This window comes from Dendrobates tinctorius, unplaced genomic scaffold (assembly GCF_039654945.1).
Source record: "Dendrobates tinctorius isolate UK_male_01 unplaced genomic scaffold, ASM3965494v1 ptg000455l, whole genome shotgun sequence".
Classification (NCBI taxonomy): domain Eukaryota; kingdom Metazoa; phylum Chordata; class Amphibia; order Anura; family Dendrobatidae; genus Dendrobates; species Dendrobates tinctorius.
Genome location: NW_027362117.1, coordinates 1,673,239 through 1,695,004, shown reverse-complemented (window position 1 = coordinate 1,695,004; position 21,766 = coordinate 1,673,239). Strand labels below are relative to the sequence as shown.

The 21,766-nt window shown below is 51.5% G+C and overlaps 2 protein-coding genes across 4 annotated transcripts; one reads left to right on the top strand and one right to left on the bottom strand.

The window, feature by feature from the left end:
• The first annotated feature begins 7,710 nt into the window (after positions 1–7,710).
• Positions 7,711–16,617, top strand: BRK1 (BRICK1 subunit of SCAR/WAVE actin nucleating complex). 2 transcript variants are annotated; one of them, XM_073564455.1, is made up of 4 exons: positions 7,711–7,902; positions 9,141–9,223; positions 16,091–16,179; positions 16,365–16,617. In XM_073564455.1, the coding sequence occupies exons 1-3, from the start codon at positions 7,785–7,787 to the stop codon at positions 16,139–16,141; spliced, it is 252 nt and encodes an 83-aa protein (XP_073420556.1). In that variant the 5' UTR covers positions 7,711–7,784; the 3' UTR covers positions 16,142–16,179; positions 16,365–16,617. The 2 variants fall into 2 exon arrangements, with proteins under 2 accessions (XP_073420556.1, XP_073420557.1); XM_073564456.1 differs by lacking the exon at positions 16,091–16,179 and having other exon boundaries at positions 7,714–7,902.
• Positions 16,618–16,756: 139 nt separating this feature from the next.
• On the bottom strand, positions 16,757–21,478 carry BORCS6 (BLOC-1 related complex subunit 6). Of its 2 annotated transcripts, none has more exons than XM_073564454.1 (4): positions 21,322–21,478; positions 18,552–18,706; positions 18,307–18,390; positions 16,757–16,932 (listed from the first exon to the last, which is right to left on the bottom strand). In XM_073564454.1, exons 1-4 carry the CDS (start codon positions 21,350–21,352, stop codon positions 16,807–16,809), a joined length of 396 nt encoding a protein of 131 aa, XP_073420555.1. In that variant the 5' UTR covers positions 21,353–21,478; the 3' UTR covers positions 16,757–16,806. The 2 variants fall into 2 exon arrangements, with proteins under 2 accessions (XP_073420555.1, XP_073420554.1); XM_073564453.1 differs by having other exon boundaries at positions 21,316–21,463.
• Positions 21,479–21,766: the final 288 nt, after the last annotated feature.

The following is a 21,766-nucleotide window of genomic DNA, read 5'->3' as shown; positions in this document are numbered from 1 at the left end:
TATACCAGAATCTTCTCTAATACATTAGTTTCTTCCTTTTTCATTAATCAGTTGATATTCGCTGTTCCAGCGCCGCCCCCTAGTGCACACCGTGGACAGAACAGTCGCCTCTTGAGGTTGTAGTCCTGCGTAATGCTGGCAGTTATACCTGTGTGGGGCGCCGTTCTCGGCCACTTCTGGGGGCAATCACAGAATGATCCTGCTCGTTATTGGGACCTTCATCCCAACAGCAAAGACAATGAAAACTGTCCAAGGCCATGAACAACAGAAGTGGTGAAGTACAGAGAGGGCTGGCTTCATAGTACCTGGCCCTCAGCTAATGCAAGGGAGCAACTGATCACACTTGTACCATAAGAGAGCAGTGCTGCAGTGTAGAGCATGATCTAGAAGAAAATCCATCCACCCCGTTTGAAGCTCATTGTAAAGCTACGAGGAGCACGGGTCAAGCCCTGATAATAAGTCCTGATCCCTGTGACGGACGACTTGCTGGCAAGAAGCAGAAACCGCACAGCGGCCGCGACTAGAGACTGTCAAGAGCCGCCCTGCTGACGGATCATTAGCGACCAAATCCAACATGGCGGACGACACAATGGGATCAATGGAATCGTGAAAATCCTCTAATGTTTATAAATCCGGTTTTCATTAAATTATGTCAAGAAAAATCTCATCTAAATTTCATTAATACGATACTGAACCCTGCGGATCCAAGAGGCTGACCCGTATCTAATCCTTTCATAAGTGATGCTAACTGCTGAGCTGTGTATCTAATCCTATCCCGTGTGATACTGACTGCTGAGCCGTGTATCTAATCCTCTCCCGTGTGATACTGACTGCTGAGCCGTGTATCTAATCCTCTCCCGTGTGATACTGACTGCTGAGCCGTGTATCTAATCCTCTGTGTGATACTGACTGCTGAGCTGTGTGTCTAATCCTATCCTGTGTGATACTGACTGCTGAGCCGTGTATCTAATCCTATCCTGTGTGATACTGACTGCTGAGCCGTGTGTCTAATCCTATCCCGTGTGATACTGACTGCTGAGCCGTGTATCTAATCCTCTCCCGTGTGATACTGACTGCTGAGCCGTGTATCTAATCCTCTCCCGTGTGATACTGACTGCTGAGCCGTGTATCTAATCCTATCCCGTGTGATACTGACTGCTGAGCTGTGTGTCTAATCCTACCCCGTGTGATACTGACTGCTTAGCCGTGTATCTAATCCTCTCCCGTGTGATACTGACTGCTGAGCCGTGTATCTAATCCTCTCCCGTGTGATACTGACTGCTGAGCCGTGTATCTAATCCTATCCCGTGTGATACTGACTGCTGAGCCGTGTATCTAATCCTATCCTGTGTGATACTGACTGCTGAGCTGTGTGTCTAATCCTATCCCGTGTGATACTGACTGCTGAGCCGTGTATCTAATCCTATCCTGTGTGATACTGACTGCTGAGCCGTGTATCTAATCCTATCCCGTGTGATACTGACTGCTGAGCCGTGTATCTAATCCTATCCTGCGTGATACTGTCTGCTGAGCTGTGTATCTAATACTATCCTGTGTGATACTGTCTGCTGAGCCGTGTATCTAATCCTATCCTGTGTGATACTGACTGCTGAGCCGTGTATCTAATCCTATCCTGTGTGATACTGACTGCTGAGCCGTGTATCTAATCCTATCCTGTGTGATACTGACTGCTGAGCCGTGTATCTAATCCTATCCTGCGTGATACTGTCTGCTGAGCTGTGTATCTAATACTATCCTGTGTGATACTGTCTGCTGAGCCGTGTATCTAATCCTATCCTGTGTGATACTGACTGCTGAGCCGTGTATCTAATCCTATCCTGTGTGATACTGACTGCTGAGCCGTGTATCTAATCCTCTCCTGTGTGATACTGACTGCTGAGCCGTGTATCTAATCCTATCCCGTGTGATACTGACTGCTGAGCCGTGTATCTAATCCTATCCCGTGTGATACTGACTGCTGAGCCGTGTATCTAATCCTATCCTGTGTGATACTGACTGCTGAGCTGTGTGTCTAATCCTATCCTGTGTGATACTGACTGCTGAGCCGTGTATCTAATCCTATCCTGCGTGATACTGTCTGCTGAGCTGTGTATCTAATACTATCCTGTGTGATACTGTCTGCTGAGCCGTGTATCTAATCCTATCCTGTGTGATACTGACTGCTGAGCCGTGTATCTAATCCTATCCTGTGTGATACTGACTGCTGAGCCGTGTATCTAATCCTCTCCTGTGTGATACTGACTGCTGAGCCGTGTATCTAATCCTCTCCTGTGCGATACTGACTGCTGAGCCGTGTATCTAATCCTCTCCTGTGCGATACTGACTGCTGAGCCGTGTATCTAATCCTATCCTGTGCGATACTGACTGCTGAGCCGTGTATCTAATCCTATCCCGTGTGATACTGACTGCTGAGCCGTGTATCTAATCCTATCCTGCGTGATACTGTCTGCTGAGCTGTGTATCTAATACTATCCTGTGTGATACTGTCTGCTGAGCCGTGTATCTAATCCTATCCTGTGTGATACTGACTGCTGAGGCGTGTATCTAATCCTCTCCTGTGTGATACTGAGTGCTGAGTCGTGTATCTAATCCTATCCTGTGTGATACTGACTGCTGAGCCGTGTATCTAATCCTATCCTGTGTGATACTGACTGCTGAGCCGTGTATCTAATCCTCTCCTGTGCGATACTGACTGCTGAGCCGTGTATCTAATCCTCTCCTGTGCGATACTGACTGCTGAGCCGTGTATCTTATCCTATCCTGTGTGATACTGACTGCTGAGCCGTGTATCTAATCCTCTCCTGTGCGATACAGACTGCTGAGCCGTGTATCTAATCCTCTCCTGTGCGATACTGACTGCTGAGCCGTGTATCTAATCCTATCCCGTGTGATACTGTCTGCTGAGCCGTGTATCTAATCCTCTCCTGTGTGATACTGACTGCTGAGCCGTGTATCTAATCCCCTCCTGTGTGATACTGACTGCTGAGCCGTGTATCTAATCCTCTCCTGTGTGATACTGACTGCTGAGCCGTGTATCTAATCCTATCCTGTGTGATTCTGACTGCTGAGCCGTGTATCTAATCCTCTCCTGTGTGATACTGACTGCTGAGCCGTGTATCTAATCCTATCCTGTGTGATACTGACTGCTGAGCCGTGTATCTAATCCTATCCTGCGTGATACTGTCTGCTGAGCTGTGTATCTAATACTATCCTGTGTGATACTGTCTGCTGAGCCGTGTATCTAATCCTATCCTGTGTGATACTGACTGCTGAGCCGTGTATCTAATCCTATCCTGTGTGATACTGACTGCTGAGCCGTGTATCTAATCCTCTCCTGTGTGATACTGACTGCTGAGCCGTGTATCTAATCCTATCCCGTGTGATACTGACTGCTGAGCCGTGTATCTAATCCTATCCCGTGTGATACTGACTGCTGAGCCGTGTATCTAATCCTATCCTGTGTGATACTGACTGCTGAGCTGTGTGTCTAATCCTATCCTGTGTGATACTGACTGCTGAGCCGTGTATCTAATCCTATCCTGCGTGATACTGTCTGCTGAGCTGTGTATCTAATACTATCCTGTGTGATACTGTCTGCTGAGCCGTGTATCTAATCCTATCCTGTGTGATACTGACTGCTGAGCCGTGTATCTAATCCTATCCTGTGTGATACTGACTGCTGAGCCGTGTATCTAATCCTCTCCTGTGTGATACTGACTGCTGAGCCGTGTATCTAATCCTCTCCTGTGCGATACTGACTGCTGAGCCGTGTATCTAATCCTCTCCTGTGCGATACTGACTGCTGAGCCGTGTATCTAATCCTATCCTGTGCGATACTGACTGCTGAGCCGTGTATCTAATCCTATCCCGTGTGATACTGACTGCTGAGCCGTGTATCTAATCCTATCCTGCGTGATACTGTCTGCTGAGCTGTGTATCTAATACTATCCTGTGTGATACTGTCTGCTGAGCCGTGTATCTAATCCTATCCTGTGTGATACTGACTGCTGAGGCGTGTATCTAATCCTCTCCTGTGTGATACTGAGTGCTGAGTCGTGTATCTAATCCTATCCTGTGTGATACTGACTGCTGAGCCGTGTATCTAATCCTATCCTGTGTGATACTGACTGCTGAGCCGTGTATCTAATCCTCTCCTGTGCGATACTGACTGCTGAGCCGTGTATCTAATCCTCTCCTGTGCGATACTGACTGCTGAGCCGTGTATCTTATCCTATCCTGTGTGATACTGACTGCTGAGCCGTGTATCTAATCCTCTCCTGTGTGATACAGACTGCTGAGCCGTGTATCTAATCCTCTCCTGTGCGATACTGACTGCTGAGCCGTGTATCTAATCCTATCCCGTGTGATACTGTCTGCTGAGCCGTGTATCTAATCCTCTCCTGTGTGATACTGACTGCTGAGCCGTGTATCTAATCCCCTCCTGTGTGATACTGACTGCTGAGCCGTGTATCTAATCCTCTCCTGTGTGATACTGACTGCTGAGCCGTGTATCTAATCCTATCCTGTGTGATTCTGACTGCTGAGCCGTGTATCTAATCCTCTCCTGTGTGATACTGACTGCTGAGCCATGTATCTAATCCTCTCCTGTGCGATACTGACTGCTGAGCCGTGTATCTAATCCTCTCCTGTGCGATACTGACTGCTGAGCCGTGTATCTAATCCTCTCCTGTGCGATACTGACTGCTGAGCCGTGCATCTAATCCTCTCCTGTGTGATACTGACTGCTGAGCCGTGTATCTAATCCTCTCCTGTGTGATACTGACTGCTGTGCCGTGTATCTAATCCTATCCTGTGTGGGATACTGACTGCTGAGCCGTGTATCTAATCCTCTCCTGTGCGATACTGACTGCTGAGCCGTGTATCTAATCCCCTCCTGTGCGATACTGACTGCTGAGCCGTGCATCTAATCCTCTCCTGTACGATACTGACTGCTGAGCCGTGTATCTAATCATATCCTGTGTGATACTGACTGCTGAGCTGTGTATCTAATCCTCTCCTGTGCGATACTGACTGCTGAGCCGTGTATCTAATCCTCTCCTGTGTGATACTGTCTGCTGAGCCGTGTATCTAATCCTATCCTGTGCGATACTGACTGCTGAGCCGTGTATCTCATCCTATCCTGTGCGATACTGACTGCTGAGCCGTGTATCTAATCCTCTCCTGTGCGATACTGACTGCTGAGCCGTGTATCTAATCCTCTCCTGTGCGATACTGACTGCTGAGCCGTGTATCTCATCCTCTCCTGTGCGATACTGACTGCTGAGTCGTGTATCTAATCCTCTCCTGTGCGATACTGACTGCTGAGCCGTGTATCTAATCCTCTCCTGTTCGATACTGACTGCTGAGCCGTGTATCTAATCCTCTCCTGTGTGATACTGTCTGCTGAGCCGTGTATCTAATCCTCCTGTGTGATACTGTCTGCTGAGCCGTGTATCTAATCCTATCCTGTGCGATACTGACTGCTGAGCAGTGTATCTCATCCTATCCTGTGCGATACTGACTGCTGAGCCGTGTATCTAATCCTCTCCTGTGCGATACTGACTGCTGAGCCGTTTATCTAATCCTCTCCTGTGTGATACTGACTGCTGAGCTGTGTATCTAATCCTCTCCTGTGTGATACTGACTGCTGAGCCGTGTATCTAATCTTATCCTGTGTGATACTGACTGCTGAGCCATGTATCTAATCCTCCCCTGTGTGATACTGTCTGCTGAGCCGTGTATCTAATCCTCCCCTGTGTGATACTGTCTGCTGAGCCGTGTATCTAATCCTCTCCTGTGATACTGACTGCTGAGCCGTGTATCTAATCCTCTCCTGTGTGATACTGACTGCTGAGCCGTGTATCTAATCCTCTCCTGTGTGATACTGTCTGCTGAGCCGTGTATCTAATCCTCTCCTGTGTGATACTGACTGCTGAGCCGTGTATCTAATCTTATCCTGTGTGATACTGACTGCTGAGCCGTGTATCTAATCCTCTCCTGTGATACTGACTGCTGAGCCGTGTATCTAATCCTATCCTGTGTGATACTGTCTGCTGAGCCGTGTATCTAATCCTCCCCTGTGTGATACTGTCTGCTGAGCCGTGTATCTAATCCTCTCCTGTGTGATACTGTCTGCTGAGCCGTGTATCTAATCCTCCCGTGTGATACTGTCTGCTGAGCCGTGTATCTAATCCTCTCCTGTGTGATACTGACTGCTGAGCTGTGTATCTAATCCCCTCCTGTGTGATACTGACTGCTGAGCCGTGTATCTAATCCTCTCCTGTGTGATACTGACTGCTGAGCCATGTATCTAATCCTCTCCTGTGTGATACTGACTGCTGAGCCATGTATCCAATCCTCTCCTGTGTGATACTGACTGCTGAGCCGTGTATCTAATCCTCTCCTGTGTGATACTGTCTGCTGAGCCGTGTATCTAATCCCATCCTGTGTGATACTGACTGCTGAGCCATGTATCTAATCCTCTCCTGTGTGATACTGACTGCTGAGCCGTGTATCTAATCCTCTCCTGTGTGATACTGACTGCTGAGCCATGTATCCAATCCTCTCCTGTGTGATACTGACTGCTGAGCCGTGTATCTAATCCTCTCCTGTGTGATACTGTCTGCTGAGCCGTGTATCTAATCCCATCCTGTGTGATACTGACTGCTGAGCCGTGTATCTAATCCTATCCTGTGTGATACTGACTGCTGAGCCGTGTATCTAATCCTCTCCTGTGTGATACTGACTGCTGAGCCGTGTATCTAATCCTATCCTGTGTGATACTGTCTGCTGAGCCGTGTATCTAATCCTCTCCTGTGTGATACTGACTGCTGAGCTGTGTATCTAATCCTCTCCTGTGTGATACTGACTGCTGAGCTGTGTATCTAATCCTCTCCTGTGTGATACTGACTGCTGAGCTGTGTATCTAATCCTCTCCTGTGTGATACTGACTGCTGAGCCGTGTATCTAATCCTATCCTGTGTGATACTGTCTGCTGAGCCGTGTATCTAATCCTCTCCTGTGTGATACTGACTGCTGAGCCGTGTATCTAATCCTCTCCTGTGTGATACTGACTGCTGAGCCGTGTATCTAATCCTCTCCTGTGTGATACTGACTGCTGAGCCGTGTATCTAATCCTATCCTGTGTGATACTGTCTGCTGAGCCGTGTATCTAATCCTCCCCTGTGTGATACTGTCTGCTGAGCCGTGTATCTAATCCTCTCCTGTGTGATACTGTCTGCTGAGCCGTGTATCTAATCCTCTCCTGTGTGATACTGACTGCTGAGCTGTGTATCTAATCCTCTCCTGTGTGATACTGACTGCTGAGCTGTGTATCTAATCCTCTCCTGTGTGATACTGACTGCTGAGCTGTGTATCTAATCCTCTCCTGTGTGATACTGACTGCTGAGCTGTGTATCTAAGCTCCTCCTCCTGTCTTCTATGACGTCGTCTCGGGCGCGGTTCGGAGGCTTTTGGTCCCTCTCGGTTCCCGTACATAGCGGCTTCTTTCTCTCGGTCCTGAGTGTTGCCCGGTGGAGCTGTGACGTCTTCTATTTCCGCCATGTACAGCTGTGGGATCCGCGACCGTTATCTGTGGGATCCGCGGCAGTTATCTGTGGGGCGCGGAGCCTCTGTAGATGCGGGAACATCAGCTCCGCCCGGTATAAAGATGGCCGCCGGCGCTTCGGATGTGACGTGAGGTGACGGCTAGTCCAGCAGGTGGCGCTGCGCCTCCCGAGAGATCGCGGAGAAATAGACAGAAGATGTCGAGCCAGGAGGACCCGGTGCAGAGGGAGATTCACCAGGACTGGGCCAACCGCGAGTACATCGAGGTGATCACCAGCAGCATCAAGAAGATCGCCGACTTCCTCAACTCATTCGGTAAATGTCGCGACATGAGAGCGAGGAAGGGGGCTCGTAGTCGCGACAGCATAGACAGGAAGTCTCTGTGTAAATATATTGTGAATGGTGGCGCCCTCTAGTTACAGGGTGGAGTAATGCGCTGAGTGGGCGCCTGCGATCTAGTGAGGTGATGCCCGGGGGTCCGGTGCGGAGCTCTGACCTCTCCTCTTATGTCTGGGATGCAGGGTGTTGGGGTGCTCCCCGGTCCGGTGCGGAGCTCTGACCTCTCCTCTTATGTCTGAGGTGCAGGGCGCCCCCTACGTGCAGTGTGTTGGGGTGCTCCCAGGTCCGGTGCGGAGCTCTGACCTCACCTCTTATGTCTGGGGTGCAGGGCGCCCCCTATGTGCAGGGTGTCGGGGTGCTCCCGGGTCCGGTGCGGAGCTGTAACCTCTCCTCTTATGTCTGGGGTGCAGGGCGCCCCCTACGTGCAGTGTGTTGGGGTGCCCCAGGGTCCGGCGCGGAGCTCTGACCTCTCCTCTTATGTCTGGGGTGCAGGGCGCCCCCTATGTGCAGGGTGTCGGGGTGCTCCCGGGTCCGGTGCGGAGCTGTAACCTCTCCTCTTATGTCTGGGGTACAGGGCGCCCCCTATGTGCAGGGTGTCGGGGTGCTCCCGGGTCCGGTGCGGAGCTGTAACCTCTCCTCTTATGTCTGGGGTGCAGGGCGCCCCCTACGTGCAGGGTGTTGGGGTGCCCCAGGGTCCGCGCGCGGAGCTCTGACCTCTCCTCTTATGTCTGGGGTGCAGGGCGCCCCCTATGTGCAGGGTGTTGAGGTGCTCCCAGGTCCGGTGCGGAGCTCTGACCTCTCCTCTTATGTCTGGGGTGCAGGGTGCCCCCTACGTGCAGGGTGTTGGGGTGCCCCAGGGCCCGGCGCGGAGCTCTGACCTCTCCTCTTATGTCTGGGGTGCAGGGCGTCCCCTATGTGCAGGGTGTTGAGGTGCTCCCGTGTCCGGCGCGGAGCTCTGACCTCTTATGTCTGGGGTGCAGGGCGTCCCCTACGTGCAGGGTGTTGGGGTGCCCCAGGGCCCGGCGCAGAGCTCTGACCTCTTATGTCTGGGGTGCAGGGCGTCCCCTATGTGCAGGGTGTTGGGGTGCTCCCGTGTCCGGTGCGGAGCTCTGACCTCTCCTCTTATGTCTGGGGTGCAGGGCGCCCCCTATGTGCAGGGTGTTGGGGTGCTCCCGGGTCCGGTGCGGAGCTCTGACCTCTTCTCTTATTTGCAGACATGTCCTGCCGATCACGACTGGCGACATTGAACGAGAAGCTGACGGCTCTGGAGCGGCGGATCGAGTACATCGAGGCGCGGGTACGTGCTTTGATCTCGCTGTCACCGGCGTCCGTTCTGCATGTCTGACACGCGGGGGTCTGCATGACGTGTCTGTGGCCGCAGCGGCCGGTGCCTCGGAGCAGAGAACCTCGTATCCCCCGTGTTACATTGTATGAATACTTCCTGTATCCTGAGACGCCCACGGTCACCAGCGAGGGGCGAGCCGGGTGTGGACCACGCGAGACCCCGAGTGCTGACACATCGCCTCCTCACAGGAGCAGCTCGGCTGTGGTCACAGGCGCGGAGGTCAGGAGCGATTCACAATACTGGAGCCGCTCATCGCTGGTTTCCGACCTCTTTATACTGAACGAGCAATAGATCAGTCTGTCCCGGCCAGCATCAGGAGATCAGCCGTGCAGAGCGGCGACGTGCTGCCGCCAGCAACGAACCATCCCATCACCCAATGAGCAGGGCGAATACCGACGTGTACACCTACGAGCAGCCGGGATGTAGAAATGTGGACGCTACACACACACGGGTATATACACCAAGCCCGTACATACAGGGTGTATACACACACAGATACATGTATACACACACACACGGGTATATACACCAAGCCCGTACATACAGGGTGTATACACACACAGATAATGTATACACACACACACGGGTATATACACCAAGCCCGTACATACAGGGTGTATACACACACAGATACATGTATACACACACACTAGTATATACACCAAGCCCGTACCTACAGGGTGTATACACACACAGATACATGTATACACACACGGGTATATACACCAAGCCCGTACCTACAGGGTGTATACACACACAGATACATGTATACACACACACACGGGTATATACACCAAGCCCGTACCTACAGGGTGTATACACACAGATACATGTATACACACACACACACAGGTATATACACCAAGCCCGTACCTACAGGGTGTATACACACAGATACATGTATACACACACACACAGGTATATACACCAAGCCCGTACATACAGGGTGTATACACACACAGATACATGTATACACACACACACGGGTATATACACCAAGCCCGTACCTACAGGGTGTATACACACACAGATACATGTATACACACACACACGGGTATATACACCAAGCCCGTACCTACAGGGTGTATACACACACAGATACATGTATACACACACACACGGGTATATACACCAAGCCCGTACCTACAGGGTGTATACACACACAGATACATGTATACACACACACACAGGTATATACACCAAGCCCGTACATACAGGGTGTATACACACAGATACATGTATACACACACACACGGGTATATACACCAAGCCCGTACCTACAGGGTGTATACACACACAGATACATGTATACACACACACACGGGTATATACACCAAGCCCGTACCTACAGGGTGTATACACACACAGATACATGTGTATATGTATATACACCAAGCCCGTACCTACAGGGTGTATACACACACAGATACATGTATACACACACAAACGGGTATATACACCAAGCCCGTACCTACAGGGTGTATACACACACAGATACATGTATACACACACACACACACGGGTATATACACCAACCTCGTACCTACAGGGTGTATACACACACAGATACATGTATACACACACGCTTATATACACCAAGCCCGTACCTACAGGGTGTTACACACACAGATACATGTATACACACACACACAGGTATATACACCAAGACCGTACATACAGGGTGTATACACAGATACATGTGTATATATACACACACACGGGTATATACACCAAGCCCGTACCTACAGGGTGTATACACACACAGATACATGTATACACACACACACACACAGGTATATACACCAAGCCCGTACCTACAGGGTGTATACACACAGATACATGTATACATACACACACACGGGTATATACACCAAGCCCGTACATACAGGATGTATACACACACAGGTATATACACCAAGCCCGTACATACAGGGTGTATACACAGATACATGTATACATACACACACACGGGTATATACACCAAGCCCGTACCTACAGGGTGTATACACACACAGATACATGTATACACACACGGGTATATACACCAAGCCCGTACCTACAGGGTGTATACACACACAGATACATGTATACATACACACACACACGGGTATATACACCAAGCCCGTACCTACAGGGTGTATACACAGATACATGTATACATACACACACACACGGGTATATACACCAAGCCCGTACATACAGAATGTATACACACACAGGTATATACACCAAGCCCGTACATACAGGGTGTATACACACACAGATACATGTATACACACACACACGGGTATATACACCAAGCCCGTACCTACAGGGTGTATACACCAAGCCCGTACCTACAGGGTGTATACACACAGATACGATCATAGAAATACGATCATAGAATCATAGAGTTGGAAGGGACCTCCTGGGCCATCTGGTCCAACCCCCTGCTCAAAGCAGGATTCGCTAAATCATCCCAGTCAGATGTCTGTCCAGCCTCTGTTTGAAGACTTCCATTGAAGGAGAACTCACCACTTCTCGTGGCAGCCTGTTCCACTCATTGATCACTCTAACTGTCAAAAAGTTTTTTCTAATATCTAATCTGTGTCTCTTCCCATTCAGTTTCATCCCATTGCTTCTAGTCTTTCCTTGTGCAAATGAGAATAAAGTTGATCCTTCTACAATGTACATGTATATATACACACACACACACACACGGGTATATACACCAAGCCCGTACCTACAGGGTGTATACACACACAGATACATGTATACACACACACACGGGTATATACACCAAGCCCGTACCTACAGGGTATATACACACAGATACATGTATACATACACACACACGGGTATATACACCAAGCCCGTACCTACAGGGTGTATACACACAGATACATGTATACACACACACACACACACACGGGTATATACACCAAGCCCGTACCTACAGGGTGTATACACACAGATACATGTATATATACACACACACACACACGGGTATATACACCAAGCCCGTACCTACAGGGTGTATACACACACAGATACATGTATACACACACACGGGTATATACACCAAGCCCGTACCTACAGGGTGTATACACACAGATACATGTATACATACACACACACACACGGGTATATACACCAAGCCCGTACATACAGAATGTATACACACAGGTATATACACCAAGCCCGTACATACAGGGTGTATACACATATACATGTATACATACACACACACGGGTATATACACCAAGCCCGTACCTACAGGGTGTATACACACACAGATACATGTATACACACACACACACGGGTATATACACCAAGCCCGTACCTACAGGGTGTATACACACACAGATACATGTATACATACACACACGGGTATATACACCAAGCCCGTACCTACAGGGTGTATACACAGATACATGTATATATACACCAAGCCCGTACCTACAGGGTGTATACACACAGATACATGTATACATACACACACACGGGTATATACACCAAGCCCGTACCTACAGGGTGTATACACACAGATACATGTATACATACACACACGGGTATATACACCAAGCCCGTACCTACAGGGTGTATACACACACAGATACATGTATACACACACACACGGGTATATACACCAAGCCCGTACCTACAGGGTGTATACACACACACACGGGTATATACACCAAGCCCGTACCTACAGGGTGTATACACACACAGATACATGTATACACACACACACGGGTATATACACCAAGCCCGTACCTACAGGGTGTATACACACACAGATACATGTATACACACACACACGGGTATATACACCAAGCCCGTACCTACAGGGTGTATACACACAGATACATGTATACATACACACACGGGTATATACACCAAGCCCGTACCTACAGGGTGTATACACAGATACATGTATACATACACACACGGGTATATACACCAAGCCCGTACCTACAGGGTGTATACACACACAGATACATGTATACACACACACACGGGTATATACACCAAGCCCGTACCTACAGGGTGTATACACACACAGATACATGTATACACACACACGGGTATATACACCAAGCCCGTACCTACAGGGTGTATACACACACAGATACATGTATACACACACACACGGGTATATACACCAAGCCCGTACCTACAGGGTGTATACACACAGATACATGTATACACACACGGGTATATACACCAAGCCCATACCTACAGGGTGTATACACACAGATACATGTATACACACACACACACGGGTATATACACCAAGCCCGTACCTACAGGGTGTATACACACACAGATACATGTATACACACACACACACGGGTATATATATACACACACGGGTATATACACCAAGCCCGTACCTACAGGGTGTATACACACACAGATACATGTATACACACACACACGGGTATATACACCAAGCCCGTACCTACAGGGTGTATACACACAGATACATGTATACATACACACACACGGGTATATACACCAAGCCCGTACATACAGGGTGTATACACCCACGGGTATATACACCAAGCCCGTACATACAGGGTGTATACACAGATACATGTATACATACACACACACACGGGTATATACACCAAGCCCGTACCTACAGCGTGTATACACACACAGGTATATACACCAAGCCCGTACATACAGGGTGTATACACACAGATACATGTATACATACACACACACGGGTATATACACCAAGCCCGTACATACAGGGTGTATACACACACGGGTATATACACCAAGCCCATACATACAGGGTGTATACACAGATACATGTATACATACACACACACACACACACACAGGTATATACACCAAGCCCGTACCTACAGGGTGTATACACACACAGGTATATACACCAAGCCCGTACACACAGGGTGTATACACACAGATACATGTATACATACACACACACGGGTATATACACCAAGCCCGTACCTACAGGGTGTATACACAGAGCACATACATCCTCGTCTTCAGCTCTTCCAGGCTCTCGCAGGGGAGAGGACCTGAGCGGTCACATGACTACACCCAAGGTCCTGCCTCACTCTCCGCATCGGAAGCGACACTGATAACGCAGAACTATTGTGATCAATGAAGTTTCTGCTGCCAAAACCCGAATTATGTTTTTTGGGGATTTTTGATCAACATCACAGGGGAAAATTCTAATAATCGCGCCTCTCCATGTTCAGGCCCCGGTCTGTGACGGATCCTGCGCGGTGCGTCGTCGCCTTCGCCTCTTGCTCTGAATCTCACTTTCATTTTTCTTTTGACTTTCTGCCGCCCTCTGGAATGGTGGTGACCGCAGAATAACTGTTGTGCTGCATGATCCCCCCCCCCCCCGCATGGCCTCATCGCCCTCGATGTCCCATTTTGTTGTGTGGATTTTTTTTTCTTACCTGATGTTAACCCTTTGTACACCCCCCCCCCCCCTGCATTCTACATACAATTTGCTAGATCAGCGCCGGGAAGGGCCCAAGCCCAATATCCGCTATAACATGAGCTCGTGTGGACATTGGGGAAGAGGAAGTGGCTGTGTTACTCAACCAGGAAGGGGAGACTGTAAACCTACAGATGGTACCGGCCCTTTAAGTCATCAGTGCTGCAGTGTAGAGCAATACTTTGCTATCTAGAAACCATCAGTGGGCTGCTGGTGACATTTCTGATATTTTCTCGCTTTATCCATTGGGTAGTTCCGTCTCTTTAGTTATTAGAAGCCGACAGTTTCCTGATCAGTGACAGGGTGTGGGCCGGTGTTATGGGGTCTGTAATTAAGGATGCACGGGCCAGCAAGTCTCTAATGCCATATCACTTTTTTTTTTTTTTTTGACGAATATTTGCTGCTTGGAAACCATCAGCAAGCTGCTGCTGACAGATTGTTAGTCATTGAGAGCTGGACACCGTGTGTGGAGTGTCTGCTGTTGACAGATCCGGCTTCCATAGTTAGAGCTGAGGACATGATTCTCGTAGCATCACCCTCCGTACTCGTGGGCTGTGGCCCCTCATGTAGTTACGGGTCAGGCCATACTGGGTCCTCCTCGCTGTGTGCGGGTGATGCCAGGATGAGGATGCATTGCAGACCCTGGGGTTCGTGCTGAGTGGTTACATATCGGGAGGTTGCTTATCTACTGTCTGTGCCTGGGCAGGACTGGACCTGTGGGTGCAGTGATTTTGACTTGCGTGTAGTTATTATAATCTTTGTTGCTGTCCTCGTTGCTTTTTATTCTAGGGAGCGATGTGATGGAAGGGTGAGGACTCTGGGGTTTTTTTTTTGGGGGGGGAAGCTTGAAGCATCTCAAATTGAAATTAAAGCAACCCTCCTCCTGTTTAGTGTCCACAGCTCCACTACAGACCCGCTCATCTATTTCTGTGCCTCGCCTCCAGACCATAGAGGAGGCTGATAGCAGTGCACGACTGCAGGTTCAGACTACACAGGGTGTAACACATCAGTCTGCATGCGAGCTGTGCACACAAAACGGGTGCAGATTATTAATGGGGTGAAGGCTTCTGCCAGGAAATAGTGACAGTTCGGTTGGATACAGCCATCACTCCTCCGCATCTTCCACCCGGTAGATCCTAAACTGTGCCTCTCCAGCTGAAGCGAGACTACAACTCCCATCATAATCTGACAGCCGGAGAGCAGCCTATACCGGGTCACTGCATTACCTGACCACCGGTGAGCTGATAGGGAGGGGTCCCAGCAGTCCAGGCCCGCACCCAGTATCATGAGATTCTGAATAGCATGCCCTTCTGCAGCTTCATTCCCCCCCTCTCTCCATTCTGTGTCAGTCTTTCCTGCAGTTCTGGCATTCTATTCATGAAGCAGCAGGCTCAGGATGAACAGAGCTGTAGATCCACCTCGTCCCCGCCCCAAGCAGGTATTTCCAGAGTGAAGCGTATTTCCGTGTCTGCTCGTGGCCGCGCTGATCTGTGCTGTTCTGTGGCTGCGCTCTTCTGCATGTGCTGTGGGCTGGCAGAGACCCCCGTGCTTCATGTCTGATGACTCGTCCATTACGGCCATTTTTCGCCATCTGATCACTCCTTTTTTTTTTTCCTCTTGCAGGTCACTAAAGGAGAGACCCTGACCTAGACGCTGCCCCCCCACCCTTCAACTACGTTTACAGCAGCGTCACCTGATCATTCCTCCGCTTTACTCTTCACTTTATTGGCCGACAGAAGCCATGTGCTGCGCTGTTCCCGGATGGCGGCGAGGTTGCGGGTCGTTGTGCCAATCACTTTCCTCATTTATTATTATTTTTCTTTTGTATCGATGTTTCTGTAACTTTAAACTGTCAAAATAAATGGAATTAATCACATGACTGCAGTGAGTGACCCCACTATCCGCAGCTCCCCCATCCCATTCATGAAGCTCAGGATGATCAGCCCAGGGGCCAAGGTCACACTGCTCCGCTCCCATCTCCTCCACTCACAGACGGGTCAGGACTCGCTCTGATCTTTGGTGCAATAATACATTTATTAAAAATAGAATCCTCAGTATCAATAACTTATTTACACAACGTCTCAAACGTTTCTAGCGTGCGCTTAATCTCCCGGATCTGCTTGGCCAGAGCATGAATGGGCTGCATGGACCGGTCCAGCTCCTCACAGCGCGCCATCAGGGTGTACATCCCCTGCAGAGAGAAGGAAGAATAGTGAGTGCAGCTCTGGAGTATAATACAGGAGGTAACTCAGGATCAGTAATGTATTTACACAGTGACTGCACCAGCAGAATAGTGAGTGCAGCTCTGGAGTATAATACAGGATGTAACTCAGGATCAGTAATGTAATGTAAGTACACAGTGACTGCACCAGCAGAATAGTGAGTGCAGCTCTGGAGTATAATACAGGATGTAACTCAGGACCAGTAATGTAAGTACACAGTGACTGCACCAGCAGAATAGTGAGTGCAGCTCTTGGATATAATACAGGATGTAACTCAGGATCAGTAATGTATGTACACAGTGACTGCACCAGCAGAATAGTGAGTGCAGCTCTGGAGTATAATACAGGATGTAACTCAGGATCAGTAATGTATGTACACAGTGACTGCACCAGCAGAATAGTGAGTGCAGCTCTTGGATATAATACAGGATGTAACTCAGGATCAGTAATGTAATGTATGTACACAGTGACTGCACCAGCAGAATAGTGAGTGCAGCTCTGGAGTATAATACAGGATGTAACTCTGGATCAGTAATGTATGTACACAGTGACTGCACCAGCAGAATAGTGAGTGCAGCTGTGGAGTATAATACAGGATGTAACTCAGGATCAGTAATGTATGTACACAGTGACTGCACCAGCAGAATAGTGAGTGCAGCTCTGGAGTATAATACAGGATGTAACTCAGGATCAGTAATGTAATGTAAGTACACAGTGACTGCACCAGCAGAATAGTGAGTGCAGCTCTGGAGTATAATACAGGATGTAACTCAGGATCAGTAATGTAATGTATGTACACAGTGACTGCACCAGCAGAATAGTGAGTGCAGCTCTGGAGTATAATACAGGATGTAACTCAGGACCAGTAATGTAAGTACACAGTGACTGCACCAGCAGAATAGTGAGTGCAGCTCTTGGATATAATACAGGATGTAACTCAGGATCAGTAATGTATGTACACAGTGACTGCACCAGCAGAATAGTGAGTGCAGCTCTGGAGTATAATACAGGATGTAACTCTGGATCAGTAATGTATGTACACAGTGACTGCACCAGCAGAATAGTGAGTGCAGCTCTGAGGTATAATACAGGAGGTAACTCAGGATCAGTAATGTATGTACACAGTGACTGCACCAGCAGAATAGTGAGTGCAGCTCTGGGGTATAATACAGGATGCAACTCAGGATCAGTACAATTTAGAGAACATTTGACAAACTAATAGTTGTTCATATATTTCTAGGAGGAACAGTACAATGTAGAATTTTAACAAAAGATGTTCCAGGACTGGAATTTTATTAAACAGGGGGGGTCCAACCTTCTCTACTTGACATTCTGTCACTTACCTTGATGCTCATATCCACTGACTCCCCGAGACTGTCCACAGAATCCCTGTACGTCTGGATATATCCCACGCTGAGCGCCGTCATCTGCAAATAAACATGTCAGCTCTGGGGATACGAGGGCGCTGCTCTCTGGGGTGGGTACATCAGTATATATCGGTATATCTCCATATCAGACGCAGGCGCCATTTATAGTGGCATCGCTGACCCCCTGCCATGCTACAACCGATGGCGCTCACGTATCTTACATTTTGGATTGTGCCGCTCAAACTTTTCATCATCTGATCGACTTTTAGTGCAACTTCCTGAGTCAGGATCTCCAGGTCCTTCAACACCGCCAGGTCGATGGGGGGGATGTCGGCTCTGCTTCTCTGCAGCGCATGATGGCGGACATTGATGTCAGCTAAAAGACAGGGAAACGAGTGCTGGAGATTGTAGTTACAAGTTCACACAGGAAACCTCGTCCCACTCAGAGCCCCCCCAGAATAATCACTAGAGGGGACCACCCTCCTGCATTAAAGAGCCACTTCTCTGGTACAATTACATCCAATTCACAAAACTACAACCGTCCTCCGCTGAGCAAGGTGAAGGCGCCAGAAGAACGGAGCAGTCACTGCCGTTTCACATTATCCAGTGCGGTTTATAGACGTGAGAAAAGACGGAATATCGAGCACAGAGTCGCTCTGACACTGCAGCGTGTTCAGTCTTTTTGGCATTTTTAGCCCTTTGGCGACCAGGAGGTGTCACTGCTGATCAGCCAGGTAGTCGCCATCCTGAGAGCGGTCGCCAGAACACGGCTGACACAAAACCTTCCCACATTACTCAGTGACCGAGGCTTTCAGGTTTCTACAGAAGAAATGAGATTATCTGCAACAATCTCACAGTGCACCCCGACCCCACAGTCGGCAGCGCGTCGCCCCCCCTTCCCCTCACACACACGGAGTCGGCAGCGCGTCGCCCCCCCTTCCCCTCACACACACGGTCTCGGCAGCGCGTCGCCCCCCTTCCCCTCACACACACGGTCTCGGCAGCGCGTCGCCCCCCTTCCCCTCACACACACGGTCTCGGCAGCGCGTCGCCCCCCTTCCCCTCACACACACGGTCTCGGCAGCGCGTCGCCCCCCTTCCCCTCACACACACGGTCTCGGCAGCGCGTCGCCCCCCTTCCCCTCACACACACGGTCTCGGCAGCGCGTCGCCCCCCTTCCCCTCACACACACGGTCTCGGCAGCGCGTCGCCCCCCTTCCCCTCACACACACGGTCTCGGCAGCGCGTCGCCCCCCTTCCCCTCACACACACGGTCTCGGCAGCGCGTCGCCCCCCTTCCCCTCACACACACGGTCTCGGCAGCGCGTCGCCCCCCTTCCCCTCACACACACGGTCTCGGCAGCGCGTCGCCCCCCTTCCCCTCACACACACGGTCTCGGCAGCGCGTCGCCCCCCTTCCCCTCACACACACGGTCTCGGCAGCGCGTCGCCCCCCTTCCCCTCACACACACGGTCTCGGCAGCGCGTCGCCCCCCTTCCCCTCACACACACGGTCTCGGCAGCGCGTCGCCCCCCTTCCCCTCACACACACGGTCTCGGCAGCGCGTCGCCCCCCTTCCCCTCACACACACGGTCTCGGCAGCGCGTCGCCCCCCTTCCCCTCACACACACGGTCTCGGCAGCGCGTCGCCCCCCTTCCCCTCACACACACGGTCTCGGCAGCGCGTCGCCCCCCTTCCCCTCACACACACGGTCTCGGCAGCGCGTCGCCCCCCTTCCCCTCACACACACGGTCTCGGCAGCGCGTCGCCCCCCTTCCCCTCACACACACGGTCTCGGCAGCGCGTCGCCCCCCTTCCCCTCACACACACGGTCTCGGCAGCGCGTCGCCCCCCTTCCCCTCACACACACGGTCTCGGCAGCGCGTCGCCCCCCTTCCCCTCACACACACGGTCTCGGCAGCGCGTCGCCCCCCTTCCCCTCACACACACGGTCTCGGCAGCGCGTCGCCCCCCTTCCCCTCACACACACGGTCTCGGCAGCGCGTCGCCCCCCTTCCCCTCACACACACGGTCTCGGCAGCGCGTCGCCCCCCTTCCCCTCACACACACGGTCTCGGCAGCGCGTCGCCCCCCTTCCCCTCACACACACGGTCTCGGCAGCGCGTCGCCCCCCTTCCCCTCACACACACGGTCTCGGCAGCGCGTCGCCCCCCTTCCCCTCACACACACGGTCTCGGCAGCGCGTCGCCCCCCTTCCCCTCACACACGGTCTCGGCAGCGCGTCGCCCCCCTTCCCCTCACACACACGGTCTCGGCAGCGCGTCGCCCCCCTTCCCCTCACACACGGTCTCGGCAGCGCGTCGCCCCCCTTCCCCTCACACACACGGTCTCGGCAGCGCGTCGCCCCCCTTCCCCTCACACACACGGTCTCGGCAGCGCGTCGCCCCCCTTCCCCTCACACACACGGTCTCGGCAGCGCGTCGCCCCCCTTCCCCTCACACACACGGTCTCGGCAGCGCGTCGCCCCCCTTCCCCTCACACACGGTCTCGGCAGCGCGTCGCCCCCTTCCCCTCACACACGGTCTCGGCAGCGCGTCGCCCCCCTTCCCCTCACACACACGGTCTCGGCAGCGCGTCGCCCCCCTTCCCCTCATACACGGTCTCGGCAGCGCGTCGCCCCCTTCTCCTCACACACGGTCTCGGCAGCACGTCGCCCCCTTCCCCTCACACACGGTCTCGGCAGCACGTCGCCCCCTTCCCCTCACACACGGTCTCGGCAGCGCGTCGCCCCCCTTCCCCTCACACACACGGTCTCGGCAGCGCGTCGCCCCCCTTCCCCTCACACACACGGTCTCGGCAGCGCGTCGCCCCCTTCCCCTCACACACACGGTCTCGGCAGCGCGTCGCCCCCTTCCCCTCACACACGGTCTCGGCAGCGCGTCGCCTCCTTCCTTCCTCCGGTCTCGTTGTTGTATATATCAGGCCCGGATATAACGCGGCCCCGCCGCAGCCTCCGCTCACACTCACTGTCCCGCTCCGCGCTGGGCCTGGAGCTCATCCTGACCGCACCGTCCTCCCTGTGCTCCCGGCAGCCGCGGCCTCACATCCCGGAGCCGCCTCTTCCTCACAATGGCGCCGTAGCGGCGCTGCTTCCCGTCAATCACTGCGGCCCCGCCCACCACAGCTTCTCACCCTGCGCCGTCCAATCTGCTGCCGGGACGCTCCCGAGGGCGGGGTTGTGGGAGGAGCCAGTGGAGCTTTCAGCTTGTTACATTGTGTCTCTGAATTCTCCTCTGATTATTTCTGTTTCCTCTGTAATCAGTGTAGTTCCCTCCATCACCTGATGGCAGAGGGGGCAGTGAGGAGTCAGGACCCGGGATACTGGCAGTGGGGCTCATGTCTCCTCATCTTCAGGAGCCCACAAGAGAAAACAGAGGCTTTTCTGGGAACTTGGCCGCCGTTCACACGGTCA

Excerpts from the sequence above, each read along its gene's own strand:
- BORCS6 (XM_073564453.1), bottom strand. The coding sequence starts at position 21,352 with ATGAGCTCCAGGCCCAGCGCGGAGCGGGACAGTGAGT. Across the intron at positions 18,707-21,315 it reads CGCGGAGCGGGACAGTGAGT|CTGACATCAATGTCCGCCAT; the intron begins GTGAGCGGAGGC and ends CCTGTCTTTTAG. Across the intron at positions 16,933-18,306 it reads CAGTGGATATGAGCATCAAG|GGGATGTACACCCTGATGGC; the intron begins GTAAGTGACAGA and ends TTCTCTCTGCAG.
- BRK1 (XM_073564455.1), top strand. The coding sequence starts at position 7,785 with ATGTCGAGCCAGGAGGACCCGGTGCAGAGGGAGATTCACCAGGACTGG. Across the intron at positions 7,903-9,140 it reads CGACTTCCTCAACTCATTCG|ACATGTCCTGCCGATCACGA; the intron begins GTAAATGTCGCG and ends TCTTATTTGCAG. Across the intron at positions 9,224-16,090 it reads TCGAGTACATCGAGGCGCGG|TCTTTCCTGCAGTTCTGGCA; the intron begins GTACGTGCTTTG and ends ATTCTGTGTCAG.